General features: G+C 37.9%; 2 protein-coding genes across 2 annotated transcripts in view; both read left to right on the plus strand.

Annotated features, from left to right (window-relative positions):
• Nucleotides 1-3,465, plus strand: part of LOC134802373 (zinc finger protein OZF-like) — a 31,920-nt gene extending 28,455 nt beyond the window's left edge. Inside the window, exon 2 of the mRNA XM_063775005.1 lies at nt 2,112-3,465. Within this exon, the coding sequence (XP_063631075.1) occupies nt 2,112-3,238 (1,127 nt within the window). The 3' untranslated portion in view covers nt 3,239-3,465. The remainder of the gene's footprint in view (nt 1-2,111) is intronic.
• A 3,308-nt stretch (nt 3,466-6,773) lies between these two features.
• The window catches only part of LOC134802348 (zinc finger protein 14 homolog), a 29,529-nt gene continuing 10,554 nt past the window's right edge, over nt 6,774-25,748 (plus strand). The window contains exons 1-10 of the mRNA XM_063774962.1: nt 6,774-7,123; nt 7,754-7,888; nt 8,180-8,869; nt 10,176-10,303; nt 11,259-11,333; nt 11,850-11,979; nt 12,549-12,655; nt 13,567-13,654; nt 24,642-24,761; nt 25,336-25,398. Of these exons, the coding sequence (XP_063631032.1) occupies nt 6,989-7,123; nt 7,754-7,888; nt 8,180-8,869; nt 10,176-10,303; nt 11,259-11,333; nt 11,850-11,979; nt 12,549-12,655; nt 13,567-13,654; nt 24,642-24,761; nt 25,336-25,398 (1,671 nt within the window). The 5' untranslated portion in view covers nt 6,774-6,988. The remainder of the gene's footprint in view (nt 7,124-7,753; nt 7,889-8,179; nt 8,870-10,175; nt 10,304-11,258; nt 11,334-11,849; nt 11,980-12,548; nt 12,656-13,566; nt 13,655-24,641; nt 24,762-25,335; nt 25,399-25,748) is intronic.

The raw sequence follows: 25,748 nt of genomic DNA on the forward strand, positions 1-25,748 counted from the left end.
TATACAGTGCAAGCTTAAAGTATTACACCAATTCACATACACACTAGAAAAAGTCAGAGAATTACAAAAAAAACATGTAAACAGATAAAATGTCAAGAAAGATAAAATTTACAACTGCCCCTTCCACATCCAGAGGAATCCTCTTAGGAACTTATAAAAGTCATATTTTTATTTTTCTATGTATGGGTAGAAAGTGTTTTAAGAGCCATATTTTTACATTTTGATGTATTGATAGAGAGTTAATTAAAAGTATCACAACACAAACCTAGTCACTCTCATACCATTGAAGTTACACTTTCATTTCGCCACTTCTTTGTGCTCTCAGACTGTTGAAACTGTTGAATGCACTCCTGACATCAGCTACTGACTGCGATATGTTTGCGTGGTGATGATGGACGGCGGTGTGCAGTGAATGTCTGAGGTATTGTGAGAGGATGGATGATAGTCATTGTACAACTGTAATAATTTAGTTAATCTTATAAATGTATCATAATACTGTAATCTAAATGTAACTAACTGTCATGGCTCATTAGTTATACACTGTAATGTCATGTAAACATGTTTTCAATAAATAATTAAATACATTTTAAAACAATATTCTGTTATGTTACATAAATATTCAAGCCAAGTTGTATGTAATCTAAGCATAAAGCAAACAAGAACTTTGATTGTATATTCAACACTTATCTTAGAACAGACAGTAAAATATATGTTCAAAGTTCCTTATTTGCATACATGTTGTACAATACAGGTATTAAGTAACAAACAGATCAAACATGCACTCTGCAATTATATAGGAACCAATATGTGACATAACATCAACCTAACTTAACCTTAACCTAATAAAATTGAAGTATTTTGATAAACATTTATTATTGTTCAATTGGGTTTGATTTTAAATGTTTTACAGGTATTATTTATCTATGTGTTAGTGTGGTGAAAAATGTTGATTAACTCAGGAACAAAGTATGTTTAAATTGTTTAACCTTCGAGCTTTGAAACTCTTGCTTCACTCAGGATTCCACTTTTCGGTCTAACATTGTTAGATGAAACAAATCACATATGGGCTGCAACAGCAATCAACAATTTCGAGCCAACATTCAGATAATCGAGGTTCTACTGTATTTACTATAAGTTTTTTGATCCCCACTGAAAACCAGTGCCACGGATTGACACGACATTATGCTGAGTGAAGATCCTATTTTTATTTATTTGTTAGCCTGTTGTGTCCCATTGCTGGGCAAAGGCCTCCCTCTCTTTCTTCCACGCGTCTCATTCTATGGCAATATTATATTATCTTTCCGAAAGACTTCAAGATTGTGCCACCATCTCCTTCAAGGTCTGCCGTGACGCCGCACTATGTTTGGTGTCCACTCGGTAGTTTTCTTGGGCCATCCAATTTTAGTGACCAATATTTTTTTTTAGCTTCATGTCTTCTTATTCCATAATATTTAATAGTAATAGGTGGTGGCGTTAAATAAATGTATTTTCTTTCTTTCTATGCCTTTTTAAGATTATTGTGGATTTGTTATAAGTTTATCCAATTAGCAGTTTGTCTAAAATTTAGACTAAGATTTATAATTAGACTCTAAATTATAAACTGCAATAAACTTCTAATGGTGCTCTAAATTATGTCTAAATTCCCATGTCGACCAGAACGTATTTGGTCCAACATGCATTTCTGGCTCTTCCGTTAGATTGACATCTGGACAGCCAATTTTTAATTACAATTTTGGGGTTGGTTCCGTAGTAATAGTTTTAAAAAGTAAAATATGGCTAGGGCGGTCTTCACATTGGATGCGATTACGCACGTCACGCACATTTAACTAATATAACTATCGATTCTATATAACAAAAGCCCCCAGTCGGGTTAAGGGTGTCCGCGTAGCTGTCGCGGGTTAGCGAGTTAACGAAAAGTACTAAGAGTGCCGCGAACGGATGCGTGCGCGTGCGGCGGATTTTACCTAGGTATAATGAAACCTGTGCGCCAGCTAGCGGATGCCCTAAACGAACGCCCTAAGTTTGTTATTTCGTTTTCCATGTATCACAAACTAGTCATACTTTAACTAAGTTACTTATACTGTTAGTAATGTGAAGTTGTGTTGTTGCAGGGCAAACACCGCAGGAGGAACAAAGCGACACACAAGAGACTTACCGAGGTGGCCACTGCAGTTACACAACGCTCAAAAAGAACGCTTTAGCTATTCACGCAAGGAAACACAACAGTGAGAACCTCTACCGCTGCGAGCACTGTAACTACACATCCAAGAAGAGAAACCATCTCGAAAGTCATTTAAAAATGCACACTGACGAAAAACCATTCAAATGTGGTCAATGTAGTTTCTCTACTAAACGAAAACCTAGCTTAAAAGTCCATGAATTAATACATTCTGAAGAAAAACCCTTGAAATGTGATCAATGCAGTTTTTCTACTAATCGAAAACCTAATTTACGAGCCCATCTATTAACACATTCTACAGAAAAGCCATTCAAATGTGATCAATGCAGTTATGCTTGTGTTGAAAAAACAAAGTTAAATCGTCATAAAAAAACACATTCTGGTGTAAAACCGTACAAATGTAGCCAATGTAGTTATGCTAGTATTAAAAAAGACAATTTACTATGTCATGAAATGAAGCACACTGGTGAGAAGCCTCATAAGTGTAACTATTGTAGTTTTGCTAGTATCAGATTATCTGATTTAAAAACCCACGAAAGGAAACACACCGGTGAGAAACCGTACAAATGTGGACAGTGTAGTTATGCCTGCGCACAAATAAGTAGTTTGAGGTCTCACGAAAGAATACATAGTGGAGAAAAACCATTCAAATGTGTTTATTGTAGTTTTACTAGCAGACAACAAGGTGAACTACGAATTCATGCGATGAAACATACTGGTGAAAAGCCATACAAATGCGAGCAATGTAGTTGTGCGTATAGAAAAGTGTGTCAATTAAAAGTCCATATAAAAACACATACAGGAGACAAGCCCTACAAATGTGGCCATTGTAGCTATGCTTCTAGCAAATTAGTAAACGTGCAACGCCACGAAATGAAACACAGCGGGAAGAAACCATACAAGTGTGAACAATGTAGTTTTACTAGTGAAGAGAAAAATAAGTTAACACTTCATGTCAGAAAACATACTGGAGAAAAGCCATTCAAATGTGGTCAATGTAGTTACACAGCTGCCCGGAAGATTAACTTAGTTCAACATGAAAAGATACACATTAAATAGAATATTGTAATTCTTTATTTAACACATGATAAATAAATAAGATTTTGTATATGATATTTTAGATTAGAATATTTCTTTGGTTCATATTTTTCAATACCTAGCAGTGGTTTAGTTTTTGGAGCTCATTTTTAATTAAACTATTTGAAGGCCCCCAAAACAGGGTCGCGCGCTTATGTATGTATACTTTTGTATGTATGGTTAGGGCATCGAAGGCGCCGGGCGCTCGTCCGACTTTATTGATGTAAGTGCATTTTTTTGCGCTACCGTAAAATTACGGTGCATGAATGAAGTTGCGTAACTTTGGTTCATTTCATTGGGATTATATTGTACTGTAATATTTGTTAATAATGTGACGTACATATGATATGTAATGACTCGAGGATAATTTAGTGTAATTTCATAAAGACAATAACATAAAATGTACCTATTTTATGACATAATTCTTAATGAATCATTTGATAGACTTGTATAAGTAATCACAGAGAGATTAATATGTAGAATTGTATATTATTAAAATGTATATTCACATGAAAATAATACTAACAACACTATTAATTAGCACGTAAGGTTTATCTGTACGTGCTGGTATGTATACAAATAAATAATAATAAACTTTATTAATTATATTTATTAATTACCTTTGACGTTTGGAGGAAGACGTTGTCCCTTTGATCTCGAAGAAAGATTATACAAAATACAATCACAATAAATATTATTAACAACACTATTAGAGCACGTAAGGTTTATCTGCACGTGCTGGTATGTATACAAATAAATAATAATAAACTTTATTAATTATATTTATTAATTACCTTTGATGTTTGGAGGAAGACGTTGTCCCTTTGATCTCGAAGAAAGATTATACAAAATACAATCACAATAAATATTATTAACAACACTATTAGAGCACGTAAGGTTTATCTGCACGTGCTGGTATGTATTAAAATAAATAATAATAAACTTTATTAATTATATTTATTATAGCATGACTTACAAATGTTGCAGTCCTACAAGCGATAGTGTTTAATATACGCATTTAATATATATTCTCGAATAGTTTAAGAATCAAGAAATCAAGAATAGTTATCACTTATTGTCTGTCAATATGTCTTTGTAAATGTAACTAAATATCTAATAAGTAATACTAAAAATAAATAACAATTTATTATACTTTTAGGCCCCGTTCGCACGGCAGTTTTTTCAACGCGCGTTAAAAAAGCGTTTGAATGACACAAATGGATAACCATGTATGTATTCACACGAAGGCGGTTTTTAAGCGCGGCGCTTTTTTATCGAGCACTGTTCGATTTTCGGCGCTGAGCGTTGGCGTCAAATTGAATAGACCATACGGAAATCCGTGTATCTGTTCTCACAAGCGTTGAAAAAGCGCCGGCGCTGCTGTCAGTTGGCTGTCAAGTGTCAATTTTTGGTGTCAATCGTCAAGATTATTATTAGTTTCACCTTAAAAATGTCAACTTATGCTTACAAATTCCTGAAATATTCAAGCTATATTCAAATAATACGTCGTAATAGCAAATAAAGTATGGCTTTGCTGAGATGCGTACGTGGCAGTACGACTCACAAGTGATTTTTAAGCGTTCATATGAACACAAATATTGGAAACGGTAAAAAAGCGCCAACGTCGGGTTTTAACGCAACGCTTTTTAAGCTGTCGTGCGAATGGGGCCTTACTGTGCGCAGTCTCATCCACTCTATCCATGCACCCTATCCATAGCATTGTAGTAATTTACTTAAAACGAAAGTGGACGAGCCCGGGACGACTGGTCCGAATCTGTGTTTCCATACAAAAGAAGGTTTTTCTCATTTTTCTCTGGATATTACATTTATTAAAATATTTTGACACAAGTTGATGTATCACCGCAGCAATGCTCCTTGTTTTGTTTGTTTAGATTTTATAATTATTACATTATAGTTAGGAACATTAAAACAAATGTATGTATTTGTCTTTCGATTCTAACTCTTAAGGCCCCTGTACACAATGGGCCAGCGTGGACCAGTTTGGGGGACGCATTTATGCGTTAGAGGGAGCAAGTGATATTGTTATCTCATTCTACCGCATGGCTGCGTCCCTTGGACTGCCCGGCGCTGGCCCATTGTGTACACGGGCCTTTATCATTATCAATATACCTGTCAAATTGTGTAAACATACTTTGTATGAAGTTAATATCTAGAGAGGAAAATGGGGACTACGTTTGTAGTAGCGCTCGTCCCATTTTCTCTTAAGTAGCTTTGCAATAAAGAAAAGCCCCATCCATAACCGCTATCGATATATTAAAACAAAACGCGGAGGACACATTAATTGAAGTAAAAGAGAAAGATGCATGAAATTTGCGTACTTGGTGTTCGCGGGGACGCCCGTTTGTAACAGCATATTTCCATCTATAGTTTGGCAAGTCATTTCCGTCAGTAAAAAAAAATGTAGGCGTGATAGGTTGTTCTCTTATAGAAAATATAAATTTAGCGCCTTTTCCAACTGACAAAGTGAGCTTGCCAGAGTATAATTCCGTTATGATGATAGTTCCCAACCGTCTGTAGAGCCCATAAGGCCCCGTTCGCACGGCAGCTTTTTCAACGCGCGTTAAAAAAGCGTTTGAATGACACAAATGGATAACCATGTATGTATTCACACGAAGGCGGTTTTTAAGCGCGGCGCTTTTTTATCGAGCACTGTTCGATTTTCGGCGTTGAGCGTTGGCGTCAAATTGAATAGACCATACGGAAGTCCGTGTATCTGTTCTCACAAGCGTTGAAAAAGCGCCGGCGCTGCTGTCAGTTGGCTGTCAAGTGTCAATTTTTGGTGTCAATCGTCAAGATTATTATTAGTTTCACCTTAAAAATGTCAACTTATGCTTACAAATTCCTGAAATATTAAAGCTATATTCAAATAATACGTCGTAATAGCAAATAAAGTATGGCTTTGCTGAGATGCGTACGTGGCAGTACGACTCACAAGTGATTTTTAAGCGTTCATATGAACACAAATATTGGAAACGGTAAAAAAGCGCCAACGTCGGGTTTTAACGCAACGCTTTTTAAGCTGTCGTGCGTATGGGGCCTAAGTTGTGCAGCATTTGAACTTGAACGCATCTTTAATCAAAGCATGAATCTAGTATTAAACTGGATTGGGCATGAGTAGTGAGGATAACTGACAGAACGGGATAGTCTTACGTATATTTCAGTAGGAGTAGCAGAGAAAGCGCTATTATTGTTTGTCCTTATCACAGTCTCACATATTTTTTGTTCCCCACCTTTTTTTAGTATGGATAATGGTGGGCAACAAATAAATTCGACCAATCACAGTATCGCATTTGCGTATGTTTTGTCCCTACGGAGGCACGCGTATACCACTTCTATACGATCCTACCTTCTATGAATCAAAGACAAATATGACCGCCGTTCGTAACTGTGACTGTCAGTTTGACATCTCAGCATGAGCGTCGCTGTAAAAAAAAATCTTTATTATCGTCGTATATTCGGTTATTTAGGTTATTTTACGCTGAATGTTAAGAAAATGACCAGTATATTATGCTTGATCTGTAAAGATCACTAAAACATCTGTAGTTAAATCTATTTTCTCCATATAATTACAAAAACATCCGCTCAACATATTAGTAACAAGACTGAAGTGTATTTACATTCAGTGATCTACAGTAAGCTGTTACTTAATAGAATTTACCTTTATAATGGATAGACATCTTCCATAAACCATAATTAAGCTGAAGAACAATAATGGATAACAGTTCAAGAGTACAATTGGTGTCTGAGGATTTGAGCGCGTGCCGCGTCTGTTTGGCCACTAACACTAAGCTTTATAGCATTCCTGATGGGTTTGAAGAGCATTTTATACAGCTAATGGGTGTGGAAGTAAGTAATCTTCTTTAAAATATGGTTATTACATAGAATAATTTAGATTATCATACTTAAATACCTACAAAATCAAGTGAGCTTGAAATGGAAAGTTTTTTCCCTAGCATTGTTGTTTAGAACTGTGTATGATTTGAATTGCACTGCCCAGGAATATTTGCCTTGTAGTAAAATTACAAAAAAGAGTTAATGAATGCTTGATACAATGAATTATTACAGTGTAATATTTGCTAAGGAGGTAAAATGTTATAATGGTTTTTAAGTAGCAGCAGTGTAAATAGTGATCTTCAACACAGCATTATTTTTTGTACATATGTTACATATGTATGTAAAATGCTTGGTAATCATAAATATCAAACCAAAAATGTTTAGTGCACACATCCAATATTTTAGGAAATCATTAAAAATATACCTAGCTCAATCGGTATATAGATGGGCTGTTATCCCTAAATCATCCATAAATTACGTCATCGATTTTTGACACCCCCCCCCCATGCTTCAAATGACCCTGTTTCCTCCTATGACATGCTACCATCATCAATGTAGAGAACCCCCCCCCTAATTGGAAATGACGTAATTTATGAATAGCCCCTAAGCCAAAAGTAGACTTGAAAATTATGCTATTTTCAGTACTCAGACGATGATGGGTTGCCGCAGCACCTGTGTCCATGTTGCCGGGTGCAGCTACTGCATTTTGCTGATCTCCGCGCCCGCTGCCAACGCTCACAGGCCCTGCTTAGGGAAATGCTGAAACAACTTACTTTTGTAAGTACAGTCACCTGCAATAATATGTTACACATCAAAGGCCGCAAAAATATCTGACCCAATCTTATATGTAGAGGCATAAGGGTGTGTCACATATTTTTGCGGCCTTCAAAGAGTAACATACTATTGCAGGTGAGTGTACCCAAAATATGTCTGGTCAGATAATTTTATCTTAAAAAAATGTATTCTTGTGACTAATTAAGTTGCCAATATGAGTAAATAAAATAATTAAAAGTAATTTATTCCTTGTAGTATATACATAATTATAAATTGTTTGCATTATTATTTCAGCTTTCCACAGATGACATACTCTCAATAGACAGAAATTATCACAAGCTAGCTCTAAACTTGGTAACACTTAGCGTTTACACATTCAGCTCACTCGAAAAAAAGACTAACACACAACCTGAAGAAATTTGCGAAGACTCATTTGATGACAGGGATGAATTGCCTGAAACTGAAATAGAAATTAAAGATGAACCCACAGATCCTTTAAATAACGTTGCAAATAATATTGAAGAGACAGCACACCTAAATAATAGTAATGACCTAGTAATGCCTAAACAACTAGTTGTAGAAATAGATGGTTTAAACTTAGGTCAAATCTCCGTTAAAAACTTAGAAACAGTTAAAGAAACCAAAAAGAAATCTAAAAAGGAAGATAAAGAAGTGAAAACCAAAAGGATATCGAACCTACTTCGTTTTGTAGCCGGGAAAAAGAGAAATGCCAAGCCGTTGACAAAATGGCAGCTGCAGTTGCGAAGAGCGGAGAATAATTTTTTGCCAAACTTTGATCACGCTGAATTTGAGTCAAAACATGATTGTAAGCTGAAGATACTGACGATCGAAGAGCAGCTCCAGGAGATAGAGGAACGGAAGCAGAGCAGTAATTATTTGAATCTGGATTATAAGTGCGAGCAGTGTGGGCGGGGGTTTGAGTTTGAGCAGCCTTTTAAGAATCATATGGCCAAGCATGACCCGGTAAGCATAACACGTTTTGTAACATAATCTTGTTAAGTGGGTAGAATATTTTCAATCTATCATAACAAATTGATATGAATAAACAAAACAGGACCTCAAAATTAAATGAAAAATATCTGTTCTAGAGATGCAACGGATAGTTGTTTGGCCGGATACCGATAACCGGATATTCGGCCTGACCGTCGACGGTATCCGGCCAAACAACTATTTTGAGTTCTGCAGATGCGTTTGAGTCGTGCAGGTTTTGACCGTAGTGAACGTTCGCGCGGACTCATTTCTAGTTTCGAAATGAGTTTTATCATGTTATTACTTAGTAAATTCGTTTATAGTATACGCGCGCTCGCGTATTTTGGATACGTTTTTTTGGATTGAATGGTTATTTTGGATTTTTCAATTATAATCAATGACTTCGATTATGACTGTGACTGTTTTTAGATTCAATTTGTTTACCCCATAATCAAGCAAAGTTACTTACCGGTATCTGGCCGGATAGTGACTTACTATCCGGTCTCTGGCATTAAAATAGGGGCCGCATACCAGATAGTTACCGAATATCCGGTGCATCTGTAATCTGTTCTAAGTGCTTTGAACGTGCATGGCGCGTTTACGTCTACCGTATAGGTAGGTACCTACAGATCACTCAGATCAGATCCATCTACCCGGATCATCAGATGAATTTTATGATGACAAATAAATGTAGATAGCTGATGTGCTACAGCCCAATATCAACCTTAGTGCATTCCAACAAGGTTCACTATGACGCGCCGTACACGATAGGCGTGGCGTTCAAAGGGCTAAAGTATTGTTAATACTTTTATACCTATTTCTTACTTTAACAGGCAAAAATAATTAATAAAAAGGTTTAATGCAAATTCAGAGAGTCAAAAAGTGGGCTTACACATGAACGCGTCTAAAACCAAAGTCATGAACAGTCACAAAAAAAGTATAACTGTAGAAGGAACGCTAATAGAATATGTGGACAACTATGTATGTAATGTAATATGTAATAATCCTTTATTTCAGACTGTAAATTTTTTTTCTACAGTTTTTGCGTATTTTTTTTCCCTGGTTGTGTGCCACTTATTGGCCAACTATGTATACTTAGGTAAAATGATTTCGTTTGACCCCAATAGCAACGTAAACGAGGTGGACAGGAGGATAAACATAGCTTGGAAAAAATACTGGTCACATAAAGAAATCCTTAAAATGAAATTATAATTTAAAAATAAAGAAAAGAGAAAGTTACTTTTCAAATAGTTTTCCACTGTAAAAAATTATGTTTTTGTAAAGGGCTTATTTTTTGTAGAGTATTGGTCCGTTCGAGTGCGACGTGTGCCACATATACTTCCGCACGCAGTATCTGCGTCACCGCCACCTCGACTACCACAAGATGATGTTCAGTTGCAACCTCTGCGGGTTCGTGACGCGCGCCAAGTAAGCGTTCCGGATAACCACCCCACTATAGTCCAAACCTCCCAAGTGACATACAAAATCACTCGAATATCTTCGGTACTTATTTCTTTCTTCTTATTTTCGTATATTTATAGTATAACTATATCGTTGTCTGAGTGCCCACAACACAAACCTTCTTGAGCTTACTGTGGCGATTAGTCAATTTGTGTAAGAATCTCCAATATTGATTTGTCCTGTTACTCTCTGTTGGGGTGTAGGACTCGAATCATATTATTTCACTGACTCCGTTCTTGGGCAATTCCTGGGCCTCCATTCTGGTCTTTCCTTAGAGCATTAAATAACCGGAGTCGCCTCTAAGAGCTTACCCCTCTGACGAAAACGTTGCTGCGCAAGCTTTTGTATGGACTGACGTTTATCTGTCATGACTATTTGTACGTAACGTACAAGATATATATTTATATATTTGATGTGCCTCTCCCCCGCAGAATCAGTTTTGTACAGAAAATGACAGACAGATGAATGATGACTAGAGTTAAACCAAGAAAAGACTGCAACGATTTTGATAGCACAGGCAGGGGCCTATTTCTCGAACAATATTAGTCTAATATTATTAGTGTGTTGTCATGACAACCCATACGATTTGACAGTTCGTGGACTAATAATATTAGTCTAATATCTTTCGAGAAATGAGCCCCGGAGCAAGTGTCATTTATACGTCATCATTTCATAGAAGATTGACATTTTAAATAACACTTGCACTGCGTGTGCTATCAGAATCGTTGCAGACTTATCTGGGTCTAACTCTAAATGCTCTTAAGTCGTTCGTACCGATTTCTCTAGTTTCCTATGATGTTTTGTCTTGATTTGGTTATAAGATATAATTTTTATTAAAAAAAAGAGTAACTATGCTATTCAGTTTCTATATAAATCCGTGCCCTTGTCTAAATATAGACTGAAACGTATTGTATGTTCACAGGCATTTGGCGCGGAACCACTATCTCATGCACACTGGAAAGGTGTTCAATTGCAAGCAATGTGACGCCACATTCACGTGAGTTTCATTTTTAAAACATAACAATACCACAGAACAAATAATAGTACTAGGTACAGAAGATTCACTCTCTAACAAAACGCGTCTGTTACGATTACTTGGACAGATATGACCGCTAGGTGGCGCAAGCGCCACGCGCGGCTATGGCTAGCCACCAAAATTGGTGTGGGACGGATGTACTCGTAGCTACTGTTGCGACGCGACGAAATCGCGGAGTGAGCCACGCCTGACAATACCTACTCTACTCTATCTCAATTATGACCCAGTTTTTCTTTAGCGATAACTCGTAAAGTAATTAAGGGCGATATCATAAAACATCGTGAATGTCAGCTGCCGCTCCGTTGGAGGACCGAGTAACGGTAGCCAGTGTAGCTACCCAAACGCTGATAAAATTAATTCTAGTAATTTCCTTCATTAAGACATTGGTAAGGGACCCTAAACTATGTTTACATCTGTAAAGGTGTCAAATTTATACGTATTTTTAGAGTTTATACGTGATTAGTATCAAATATGCAGGAAAAGCACCTCTTACTACGGCCACGTGCGCCTTAACCACCCTTCCAAAGACCACGTGTGCGGGATCTGCGGGGATTCCTTCATAGGAGCCCTGGGGCTGCGGCATCACCACGCGAAGGCACACAAAGAGGTAACAATCTAATATTTTACAGGCAAAAGTAATTATGTATATCTGTTACCGTTTCATGCTTAAACCGCTGAACCGATTTAGATTAAAATTGGTATGGAGATAATTTGAGTCCCGGGAAAAAACATAAGATATGTTTTCATCATATAAATCATCATTCTTATTTTTAGGGTTCCGTATCCAAAGGGTAAAAAAGGGACCCTATTACTAAGACTTCGCTGTCCGTCTGTCTATCACCAGACCTGTATCTCATGAACAGTGATAGCTAGGCAGTTGAAATTTTCACAGATGATGTATTTCTGTTGCCGCTATAACAACAAATACTAAAAACAGAATAAAATAAATATTTAAGTGGGGCTCCCATACAACAAACGTGATTTTTTGCGTAATGGTACGGAACCCTTAGTGCGCGAGTTCGTCTCGCACTTGTCCGGTTTTTTTTTGTTTGTTCTTGAAATTGATTTAAAAATTCAAGTCAGTGAAACCGTAATAAACCGTTTTCGTATAAACATTTTAAAATATGTCTCACGAAAGTTTAATATCGATGATTTAAAAATGTTTAATGCTTTCAGCTGTCGAAGTCGAAGTTATCGTGCGAGTCGTGCGGGGTGCAGTTCGCGAGCCCCGAGGCTATGAGCAGACACACGGACGGGCGGACACACTGCGACGCGTCTTTAAAGTTAGTATGTTTTGTACTTTATTTAGTATATCTACATTATCTACAGATGTAGATACTATGTTCATCCAGAAATCATGTTATAAAATGTTGCCTTTTTTTTAACCAAGAACTCTTTTCTATATTTTAACATTTAAATATAAAAATAGTGTTCACAACTCGGCCAGCAAATAAGAACACCTCGGCTTCGCCTCGGCCGACAATTATGAATAAAGAAAAATATATTTATTTCAATTAAAGTACTACGTCTATTTAAAAAAAAATCTCTTTTATAAGATTATGTGTGTGGTCACTTAATTCGCGTTTTGTTGTTATATTATTATTATTAAGCTATCTGAGACATTTCTTATTCGATTCTCGACGCCGTGATAAACACAAAAGCTGTCACTCGGACGCCACGTCACCGAAGTGTCAAAACTGAAATTGAGTCGCTTAACTTCAAACTCGGATAAATCCATCTGTCAGATTATGCGATTTTGGTATTAAGAAAAGGTAATAGGGTAGACATTTGCTGAAAGGGTCGAATGGATTTACCCGAGTTTGAAGTTAAGCGACACAATTGAACTTAATGCACATGCAGTCATGCACGTAGGTCTATGTTGCTCTGTGGTCTGTGACGGATTAATCCTTCGTTGGCGTTGGACCTGCGGTGCGGATATATCCGTCGTTGGTGTCGAAAAGGTTCATCTGATAGATGGCTCAATTTTATCCATTAAACTAGATTTTTTGATATTATTCAACATGTCATATAATATTAAGTGTGTGTGTAATATAATATTAAGAGTAAATAAGAGCGATTACAGCGGCAGTTAAGCCTCAGGGGGCTTTGTTCGCTGTCATAATTCTTTGAATGTATATAAATATTTTGTGTTAATAAATAAATAAATGATGTCAACATATTGTATGTATTGCAGAGCGTGCGCGGAGTGCGGCGCGCTGTTCGACACGGAGGAGGCGCTGGCGGCGCATGCGCGGACACAGCACCAGTTCTGCTGCGAGGAGGTAACTCCACCTTAGAGCCACCCCACACTAGCGTCTTCCCAGCGTCGGCATCTGTTGGCAAGTCCAACAGAACGAAACTCTATTCATTCCTTTTTACATTTTTCTGTGCTCTATGCTCTATAATATGTAAAACTTTCGGGTTTTGAACACATATTAACTCACATTTATAGACGGGTCTAACGCGAATTTTATTCAATTACCTTTATTTACCGACGTTTCGTCACAGGTTCAGGGAGCTCTATGCTCTAGTTCTATCTTTTAATGCCACCATGTTGTTGTTGTCTGTCCTAGGGCACCCCGGAGGTGCATAGGGCCTCCACAAGATCCTTCCACGCCTTCCTGTCTTGAGCAACCGTCTTGGCCTCGTTCCAGCTCAGTCCTACGGCTGTCAGCTCGTTCTCTACGCTGCGCCTCCAGGTGTGTACAGGGCGTTTGCGGGCTCGCTTCCCGCCCTGAGGCCGCCACTCGAACGCGATACTGGCGTTGTTCGTATCTCCTCTTCGCAGGGTATGACCGATCCATCTCCACTTCCGCAGCGCTACTTCTTGGACGATCGGAGGTTGTCGGCACACACTCCACAAATCCTCATTTCTTATAGTCTTCGGCCAGAATATGCGGAGGATCGACCGGAGGGACTTATTGACAAACACTTGTAGCTTGTGTGTCAGCCCTTTTGTCACTCTCCACGTCTCACAGCCGAAGAGCAGCACGGACTTGATGATGGATTCGAAGAGGGAAATTTTTACGTGGCGAAATTTTTATGCCACCATGTAAACGAGATAAACATAAACTTCACATTTTCCACCTAAAATATGTGCTAATTGTGCTTTTGATCAAATATAATTGGGTACATTTTTCTACTTAAAATAAATTATTTCACACCGTGTACGAAATAAAGCACCATTATTAGAAAAACATAGATAGCAGTTATTTTTAAACACAATTTCTATTTAATATAAAATAAATCGGATGGAAGTATAAAAAGTAGGCGAGTTGACTGTGACGTCACTACACACGTTTTCATATAAATTCTATATTAGCAAATCGTTTTGACAGTTCTAAAACTTCTAAAAAAGAAGCTGATTTGACTAGTAGGAATGTAGCCAATTATTGTGACTAGAAGACGGTTTGACTTCTTCGCCCATACGGAACCAGCCCACTCCACCTCCACCGCTGAACAGGCATCTAGTCAACTCTATGGCTCGACGCAACGTTGGCACTACTGCGCTGTGACGCCATTTTCCATAGCGCTGACTATACTCTGTATCTTTAGGTATTTAAATAAAAGTAAACATACAATTTGTACATTTTCGGGTAGTTATAACATTTATTGATTAACCAACCAAGTACAAAAGCGCCTGGATCTGTCACTGAACGACCTGACTTTAACCTACATTATTTGAGCATGTAATGTTTTCATCTACCCTCAACTGAGGGTAGATTTTGTTTACCTTTATTTAAATACTTAAAGATACAGACTATAGACGCCGACGCTGGTAAGACGCTAGTGTTGGGTGGCCCTAATACATATAAGGCACAGCGCACACGAGCCAACTTATTCAGAAATTTTGACCCTGAATCTCTATTAGTAGGAGATCCCACATATGGTCGACCTTCACCAATCTGTCAGACGGATGAAACTACGAAAATATGAAAGAAAATATGTTCCAGAACATAAATAAATAAAGTTGCCTATAGAAATATGGTCAAGGCTATTTTTAATAAATTTTTGAAAAAAAAATTTTTTTTTGACAAATTTCACCGATTTGTCTGACGAACGAAATAAGTTTCAATGGAAAGTATACAACTTGTACAACATAAATCATCTAAGTTGCCTATCTCTTTCCGGTCACTATCATGTGGTTGCCGTGTTTATAGAGGTGATTTTATATCGATAATTGCATTCATCTATCTGACGCTTGAATTATACATCAAAATGATGGTAATTTTATTGGAAATACAATGGTATAGGGTTGCCTGCGAAAATCCGGTCACAAATAAGGGTTGCCAGGCTTTTAATTAAAATAAGAAGGGAAGACTTTTAGCGATAACTCATAAACGGCTTAACTAATCAAGTTTGTTATAATTTTATTTGATTGAGTTTTTTAAGCACTATTTTCATTATTTTTTTCATATTGTTTGGACAGATGGTTCAAAAGTTAGAAAGAAAAACCTTTTTTTTTTCTTTCTAAACGATTATTTCCAAAATTATTCACTTTATCAAGAAATGTTGTTTAAAGACCCCTATTTATTTTGAAAGGCCTATCCAACGACACCCCACACTATGAGGTTGAAACGATAAAAAAATTGTCACACACATTTTGTTTCTTTCAAAGCGATTATTTCCGAAAATATTCATTTTATCAAAAATTTTTGTTTTAAGACCCCTATTTATTTTGAAAGGCCTATCTAACAACACCCCACACTATAAGGTTGGAACGATAAAAAATTGTCACACACATTTTGTTTCTTTCAAAGGGATTATTTCCGAAAATTTTCATTTTATCAAAAAATGTTGTTTTAAGATCCCTATTTATTTTGAAAGGCCTATCCAACAACACCCCACACTATAAGGTTGGAACGATAAAAAAATTGTCACACACATTTTGTTTCTTTGAAAGCGATTATTTCCGAAAATATTCACTTGATAAAAAAATGTTCTTCTAAAACCCCTATTCATTTTGAAAGTCCTTTCCAACAACATCCCACACCATAGGGTTGCCATGAAAAAAAAAATCCTCACGTACATTTTGTTTCTTTCGAGGCGATTATTTCCTAAAATATTCACTTTATCAAAAAATGTTTTCTAAAAAACCGTATTTATTTCAAAATACCTATCCAACGACATGTCACATTATAGGGTTGAAGCGAAAAAAATGGTCACATACATTTTTTTCTTTTTTTTCGTTTGATACCTATGTTGTAGATATGAGCGCCGCGCCGGCGCGCCGCCGCCGCCGACAAAATTTACGCGCCGCCGCCGCCGACGCTGCGCTATCGGCGTGGCATCGGCGTGACCTTGTTAGATACTACTACTTTCAGAATCATATAATATATATTTTATCTAGTTTAGATCTTTAACGGCGCCAGTCTGAATAGCTTATAGACATTCAAAAGGTATTTTAGGACTAGGGATTGCAAACCGGATTGATTTTCAATCCTGCCGGATCCGGCCGGATTTTGGCCACAATCCGGCCGGATCCGGCCGGACCGGATCCGGTTGGGTATAAGGATATTAAAGTTAATTAAATGACATATTTTTCAAGTTTTATGCGTTATATGAGAAACAAATGGTATTTTTACAAATGTATTCATAAAACAACAATTTGAAGTTAATAAGAAATAACTTTAACAATAAAATAAAACTAAGTATTAAAAAGTGTCACGTAGTCAATCTCAATTTAAAAATACAATTTGAAATCTAAGTCATTTATTAATTTTATTATATTTAATCATTCACATTCTGCTCAACGTTTACAATAAAATTATAAATTTGATTAAATTCCAAAGCCTGTTAATGGGATAATTATGGGATGGGAAATGGAACTCCTTGAAAGGACAAGTTTTCGTAACTGTTCTTTGATGGAATTATTTGTAAAGCTGACATCCATTCTAGTAACTAGATATTTTACTTTTAACCAAAATTGTATGAAATGCGCTCCAATATTATCTTACTTTCATTTTTTATCCGTTTAAATAGTTTTATAGCCTAAATCACAAATAAATAAATAATTCATGAATAAATATTTGGGGACAATCTTATACAGATCGACCTACTCGTAGCCCCAAACCAAGCAAAGCTTGTAACATGGGTACTAGCTAGCTCTAGGTAGTACTAACTAGGCGACGATATATATACGTATAGTATATTGATAAATACATGCTTATATACATAGAAAACACTCATAACTCAGGAAAGTCAGGAACAAATATCTGTGTTCATCGCACAAATAAATGCCCTTACCGGTATTCAAACCCAGGACCATCGGCTTCATAGGCAGGGTTACTGAATGGTCACTACCCACTAGGCCAGACCGGTCGTTACAAATGACATCCATATGACATCTCCATCCTTTAATTTTTACTTCTAATTTTAATTTTAAGTGATCGTCGTATCGTGCCGATTCGTGCCACCAACATGAAAGAAGAGGAAATCCTCTTCTGTTCTCAATCATCGTCATATTAAATATCTTCTTATTTTACTAAATTTTGATTTAAACATTCGTTCTTTATTCTGTTTAACTTCTTTCTTCTATCCGTCGCCTTTATCTCACCTAAAACGCACAGTGGGTGCTGCGTGCGGTCTATTTTTCTATTTTCCCGGATCCGGTCCGGATCCGGTGATTTTAACCGGATCCGGTAGCTCCTAAAAAGTGCCGGATCCGGCCGGATTACCGGATCCGCCGGACCGGATTGCAATCCCTATTTAGGACCATATAATTCTAAAATATCGATGGTAAATTCAAACTTTTCTGTTTGGTAACCGCGCTACTAGTGTTAGAGCAACGAAATGACTAATTTTGCCAGCTGGCAAGCTCATCCGTCATTCACCGCGAATTCAATTATTGCAAGCATGGTTTAAATGTCTTAAAAAGGTGTAAAAGGGGGTTAATTTCAGATATTAAGCGTTTTCACGCCCAAAGGTCCGGCCGTTGGCTTTGCACGGAAGGCATCGGAAACGGAATCAGGTCTCATTTTAAGCTTGGCCATTGTTCAAATTTCAAGCTTTGCTCTCTCGCAGACCAATCTTTGGCCTCGCATCGCTCGCATAGAAGTAAGCCGCTATCTGAACCTCCAAGTTTTCGGCCCTGTTTGGAGCGTAACTTTTGGCCTCGCCTTTAAAATGCTTGGTTCTTCTCCAATCTTAGCTCCACTGCAGCACGGCCTTTGGCCTCCCACGAATGCAGCTACAGGAGAGCCCCAGAGGTCTTTAACACTGTGGCCACGGTCTTTATCGGCCTTCGGTCTTGCTTACACTGGACCAATTCCAAGCTCTGCCCTCTTGCAGCTTGGCCTTCGTCCTCGCACAGAAGCGCGCCGTAATCGGCACTCCGCGCATTCGGCCGTCAGCCAAGCTCACACTTGGCGTTCGATTCTAAGCTGTATGCTTACCTGCAGCTCAGCCTCTGGCCTCGGATGGGAAGGCGTCCGAATCTGGTCTTCGGTGTTAGGTGGAGCTCGGCCTTGGGCCTCACTTTTTGACGTAAACCGGTTTGTTGGGTCGATATTGGTTAATAACGGAGCTTGATTTTCCTCACTTCGGCTCTTTGGACAGTCGACCAGATGTTTCCTGATACAGTCAATCCGCTACTTTTTACTTAGGGGTCATCCATTTATTACATCACACGTTTAGGGGGAGGGAGGGGGTCAAGAAAATGTGACATGTGTGACAAGGGGGAGGAGGAGTCACAAACTTTGTGACGTCACTTTAACTTCATCAGTAATCGAAAATTTATTTAAATTATTTTATACGCTAATATACATTTAAATAACAAGTTTTTGAAACGAGAATCGTTTTTATTCGTTTAATTTTATTTCTTAATCAGTTTGGGTTATAAAATTACTAATATTTCTTTTGTCAAAAATATTTTGATAAAATATTAAATATGCACCAAATTAAATTGTATGAAAATTATTGTAATGAACACTTAAAATGTATTGACTTTCCAAATGAATTTATAAAATGTAGCAATGAATTATGTAATGACATGGGACATAGAATAATAATTGATAAGTTGTATAGTAATATTGTTAACATTCTTAGAGGTGCAGCAACTAGTACCTGTAATGTAGGTAAAAATAATAAAAAGAAGTGTGTGGTCGGGTGGAATAAGCATGTGCGACACGCTCACACGAGGGCTCGACTTGCGTTTCAATCCTGGGTTTCAAGCGGAAAGCCCAAGTACGGACCTTCCTTTAATGAAATGACGGAAACTAGAAAAATCTTCAAACAAAAGCTTAAATGGTGTCAAGATAACGCTGAGCAAATAAAAATGGATATATTAGCAACACACCATGCAAGTAAGGACTTTTCTAGCTTCTGGAAAACCACTAGTAAATTGAAGCCTAGGTCGAGTCTTCCGGCGAGTGTAGAGGGAATTAGTGAGCCGGGCAAGATCGCGAACCTTTTTAAAAACCATTTCAAGGTCGAGGCCACACTCGGGAGTGTAGGGGTTGTGCCTAAGAGAGGGAAGGCGTCGGTCGGGTCACCTATTGTTTTCACTGCTCAAGAAGTAGCGAAAGTGGTAGGGGACATGACGCGGGGCAAGTCGCCGGGGCACGATTCCCTGAGTATTGAACATCTGCAATATGCTGGTGTTCATTTACCTAGGGTACTCGCCATGTTATACTCTCTTTGTGTAAGCCACACCTATTTACCGGACGAAATGTTAAGGACAGTAGTAGTCCCTATTATTAAGAATCGTGCAGGAGACGCCTCTGATATTAAGAACTACAGACCCATTTCGTTGGCCACTATTGTTGCAAAAGTGTTGGACAGTATGCTTGACAAACAACTGGATAAGCACATAAGCCTCAATGATGCACAGTTTGGTTTCAGGAGCGGACTGTCCACGGAGGCGGCAGTTCTCTGTCTCAAGCATACTGTCCGATACTACTCGGACAGGAAAACTCCCGTTTACGGGTGTTTTCTTGATCTAAGCAAGGCCTTCGATTTGGTGTCCTATGAAAAGTTATGGCAAAAACTGCATGAGGACACGACATTGCCAGGTCAGCTAATTGAAATGTTCAAGTACTGGTATGATCATCAATATAATGCTGTCAAGTGGGCAGATTCATTGTCTGATGCTTACAGGTTGGAGTGCGGGGTGAGGCAGGGGGGGCTCACGTCACCTAAGCTCTTCAGCTTGTATGTAGATCGCCTGATTGGTGAGCTCAGCAATGCCATGGTCGGATGCTCAGTGGGCGGTAAATTTATAAATAACATAAGCTACGCAGACGATATGGTGTTGCTGAGTCCATCAATCAGTGGCATACAAGACCTGTTGACGATATGTGAGCGGTATGCGGATTCTCATGGCCTCAGGTACAATGCCTCGAAGAGTGAGTTGTTAGTTTTTAAAGCGGGTACTAAGAGCTACTCGCGTACCCCTCAGGTTAAACTTGGCGACACTCCTCTCAAGATAGTTGAAGAATTTAAATACCTGGGGCACTGGGTTACTTCATCCCTCACAGACAACAAGGACATTGAAAGGGAACGCAGGGCGCTGGCGGTGAGGAGTAACATGTTGATCCGCAGATTTGCTAGGTGTAACAAAAACGTTAAAATTACCCTATTTAGGGCATACTGTCAGTCATTTTACACCTGCTGTCTATGGATCAACTATACTCAAAAAACCTACAGCGCCCTGCGCGTCCAATATAACAACGCTTTCAGGATGCTGTTGGGGCTCCCGCGGCATTGCAGTGCGTCAGGCATGTTCGCGGAGGCGCGCACGGATGGCTTTCACGCGATAATGCGAAAACGTGTCGCGTCCCTGCTGAGACGTATCGCCGGTAGCCCCAACAGTCTCCTGGAAACAGTGGCAGGACGGGATGATAGTCCCTTCCATTACTATTGGAACCAGATGCACATGTTGTCCACCTAGTTTTTAAGTGTATTTAGTTGTAAATGTATATAGAGTTTAAGTTTTATTTAAGTGTACATATATGGAATAATTTATTAATTCTGAAATAAATGATATAATAATAATAATATAATAATATAATAATTAAATAAATATTTGCCGATTTCGTTGAAGAAATGTGACGTCACACCAGGGGGGAGGGGCTTGCCAAATGTGACCAAGTGTGACAAGGAGGGGGGAGGGGTAAAAAAACCTAGAAATTCGTGTGACGTAATTAATGGATGACCCCTTAGCACAATAGATAAGGGCCTCGCAAAGATCTTCCGGCCAGGGCCTCGCCAAGATTAAGACCGCCTCTGATGCCGCTCGATACCGTTTATACTATATAAAACTTTTTTCGTACCTTTATTCAATAAATTTTGCTTGCAATTCAAAAATGCACTTATTTTATAACTTTCTTACAGTAAAAACGTGTAAATTCGGTAAAATTTTGGTTTTAATTATTTTTTCATTAATCAAAGGTGTTTCAAGGCCACGCCGCCGATTCGCCGCCGCCGCCGACCGATTTTGACCGGCGCGCCGCCGCCGGTTAAATGCCTATCGGCGCTCATATCTACTATGTTGTAAGATGTCATTTGATATGAATTTTAAAATAAACATTCAAAAAATCATTTTTTGATAAAGTGAATATTTTAGGAAATAATCGCCTCGAAAGAAACAAAATGTATGTAAGGAATTTTTTATCGCCTCGAAAGAAACAAAATGTATGTAAGGAATTTTTTTCGTGTCAACCCTATGGTGTGGGATGTTGTTGGAAAGGTCTTTTAGAATGAATAGGGGTTTTAGAAGAACATTTATGGATAAAGTAAATATTTTCGGAAATAATCGCTTTGAAAGAAACAAAATGTGTGACAATTTTTTTTATCATTTCAACCTCATAGTGTGGGGTGTCGTTGGATAGGCCTTTCAAAATAAATAGGGGTCTTTAAACAACATTTCTTGATAAAGTGAATCATTTCGGAAATAATCGTTTAGAAAAAAAAAAAAAGGTTTTTCCTTCTAACTTTTGAACCATCTGTCCAAAAAATATGAAAAAAATCATGAAAATAGTGCTTAAAAAACTCAATCAAATAAAATTAAAACAAACTTGATAAGTTAAGCCGTTTATGAGTTATCGCTAAAAGTCTTCCCTTCTTATTTTAATTAAAAGCTGGCAACCCTTATTTGTGACCGGATTTTCGCAGGCAACTCTATACCATTGTATTTGCAATAAAATTACCATCATTTCGATGTATAATTCAAGCGTCAGACAAATGAGTGCAATTATCGATATAAAATCACCTCTTTAAACACGGCAACCACATAATAGTGACCGGAAAAAGATAGGCAACCTAGATGATTTATGTTGTACAAGTTGTATACTTTCCATTGAAACTTATTTCGTTTCAGACAAATCGGGGAAATGTGCCGAAAAAAAATATTTTTCAAAAATTTATTAAAAATAACCTTGACCATATTTCTTTAGGCAACGCCATTTATTTATGTTCTGGAACATATTTTCTTTCATAGTTTCATCCGTCAGACAGATTGGTGAAGGTCGACCATGTATGTGGGATCTTAGACCATATGGTCACTTAATCAATTGAGATATTCCGTGATTATATAATTAACTGTCAGTAATAAAAATTTGGCTTTAATACTTTCAATATTTCTTTAACTTAATAAAGTGAAGCGTCTCCGTTTGAATTTGGACAAAAATACTTTCGACTAACAGGCTGTTCTCCACAGGTCGCATTTCGTAACTGATTCTCGTAAAATTTTAAGAGCAGATTTGGTAATCAAATTGTTTTTTTTGACCATTCATTTTGCGTTTTTTTTTTAACAGTGAATTTATAGGGCTTTGCGAGTTATTATCGACCGCCAAATTGGTCGTGTCGCTTCGCGATTCATTTCTTTGTTTTTGCTCATTAATGTTGTTTAAAGTGTAATATTGATAGCGTATTATGCAGTAAATTAATGTGGAAGTGTGCAGATAACGAAAAATTGATCACGAAACGCGTTTAACCACCATTCTGGCGTCAACGCTGGGTAGCTCACGCAGGCCCTTGTAACGTCCAGCTATCGCCTTACAAGAACCTCAAAACTCAATTATCGAACAAGATTTGAATGAAACAGAATGAGAATGGATGTTTAATGGATATGACCAAATAACTAGAAGAGACGCTTTTACTTAGAGTATTTTGAAAATGAAGACTACTGAAGACATTACTATCGGAATTGACCTATTATGAATAATATTTACTGAAGACGTTTACCGGATTGAACTTACTGAAATGACAAAAAATCTACTAATGACTAGGCAGTATGGCTTAGAGCTTTAGCCTGTCCTGATGGACGAAAAAGAAAAAAAAAATATAGGGCTTTGCGTGATACACGACACTAGTATGACTAGTATCATAGAGTAATATAAGTAAAGAAAGAGTGGTAACTCCATACATCAGTTTTCTTACCAAAACGCGCGTTATTTCGTAGTCGACATCTAGCGTCAAGTAGCGGAATATATCAGTACTGCTAGTCGACAACAGATGTCACGGCGAACAAAAACTCTAGTGCTCAACAATTTTCAGCTAATATTATAACCGGATTACTCGAAACTCTATTATCAACTCCTGCTTCTAAGATTAGTTTTAGCAGTACATTTTTCGTCAGTAGCGACACTTGTGCCATAGTGTCAAGTAGCGGTACTGAAAGTTCCACTACTTAGATGTCGACTACGAAATAACTCGCGTTTTGGTAAGAAAACTGATGTATGGAGTTACCACTATTTCTTTACTTATATTACTCTGAGGCGAGCTCATGTTCCGCACGGTTTTCCCATCTCTATAACTAACGGCCTTGGCAAACACCGAGTTTCCGAGAACTGCCGACATGCCCGCGCGCGCCCCTCGAGTCGAGCGGCGCCGCCAACCAGTACGAGCCACTTCTAGCGCACGGTCACGTCACTCGTCCTCACGTTTACCGCTCTCGCGAGTTCCGTAACCTAACCAACGCGTGTGATATTGTTTGTAGTATTTAGTTATGTAGCTCATTATAACTGTGTAATAAAACTTATTCGTGGGTTTCCGTTATAAGTACTAACCGTTCTCAAAGGAACCCACAACTCTATGCTAGTATTAACCTTTTCGACGCCGTGTCAAACACAAAAGCTGTCACTCAGACGCCACGTCACCGAAGTGTCAAAACTGAAATTGAACTTTATGCATATGCACGTAGGTCTATGTTGCCCTGTGGTCTGTGACCGATTAATCGGTCTTTGGCGTTGAACCTGCGGTGCGGATATATCGGTCATTGGCGTCCAAAAGGTTAAACATGTTTTTAAATATATCCTTACCTCTCCTCAGTGCGACCAATCGTTTGTGAGCGCTAGTTCGCTGGAGACGCACCACCAGCGCATCCACCTGCGCATCAAGTGGCCGGCGTACGGGCGCACCAGGGAGATGAACAAGGAATACTACAGGAAGGTAACAACTAGAGATGCCACGGATATTCGGCAACTATTCGGTATTCGGCCATTTTGCCTACCATACGGACGAATAATGAATACCTGTTGCACCTACCTAAAAAAACATTACACAATACAAATTACCAAAAACTAGGTATATTTAATATTTAAAATGTATTCTTGGGAAGTTATTAAATACGAAGACCCTTTTTTTAAGCATTTGTTGATAACAATATTTACATTTTACTTTTATCATGGGTCTGACTTGATAGACTCTAACTACATTCATTAATTCTGTTCAACAAAAAATATATGTTACCAAACGTTGTACTTTGTTGGCGAACTATTTTCATAATAATTGAGACTCAAAATGTTCGCATTAGATGCCGAATAATCGGCGCTTCGGCCGAGAGAGGGGCCGTATATTCGGTACTCGGCTAAAACCAATATTTAGGGGAACCTCTAGTAACGACATTACCTACATTATTATATTATGACTACACAAGGAAAATAACAGGTCCTGGTATTGAACCCTGCGGTACTCCGAGCTTTTTCGGTTAAAGCTAAATTTTACCTAAACTTCTGTGTTTTAGATAAAAGAGAGGACGCGAATTCGAGCGCAGGTCGTCTGTGAAATATGCGGAGCAAAACTCATGGTGAGTGAAAGAAAGAAAAAGTATATGTTTAGTACAGTAAAACATAATTATTTTTTCACATCACCTATTCGGAAAAGGGTTTTTTCTTCCCCGCTAGGAGGGATCAAAGTGGCACTTTTCCTCCCTGCTAGGGGGGATAAAAGTGGCACTTTTCTGTTCTAGGACACATTTTTTTTTCATCTTTACATACAATTTTTTTAGCTTAAATAGTGTTTTGATACTTGATAATTTCCTCATTTATTTATTTTCCTCATAGTTGATGTGAAAAGCAGTAGGTATGTGTCACACGGTATCAAAATTATTTCGTCTTGGGCGTTAACACTTGAATCCCTCATTACGCTCAGGATTCA

The sequence above is a fragment of the Cydia splendana genome, chromosome 24 (assembly GCF_910591565.1).
Source record: "Cydia splendana chromosome 24, ilCydSple1.2, whole genome shotgun sequence".
Lineage (NCBI taxonomy): Eukaryota > Metazoa > Arthropoda > Insecta > Lepidoptera > Tortricidae > Cydia > Cydia splendana.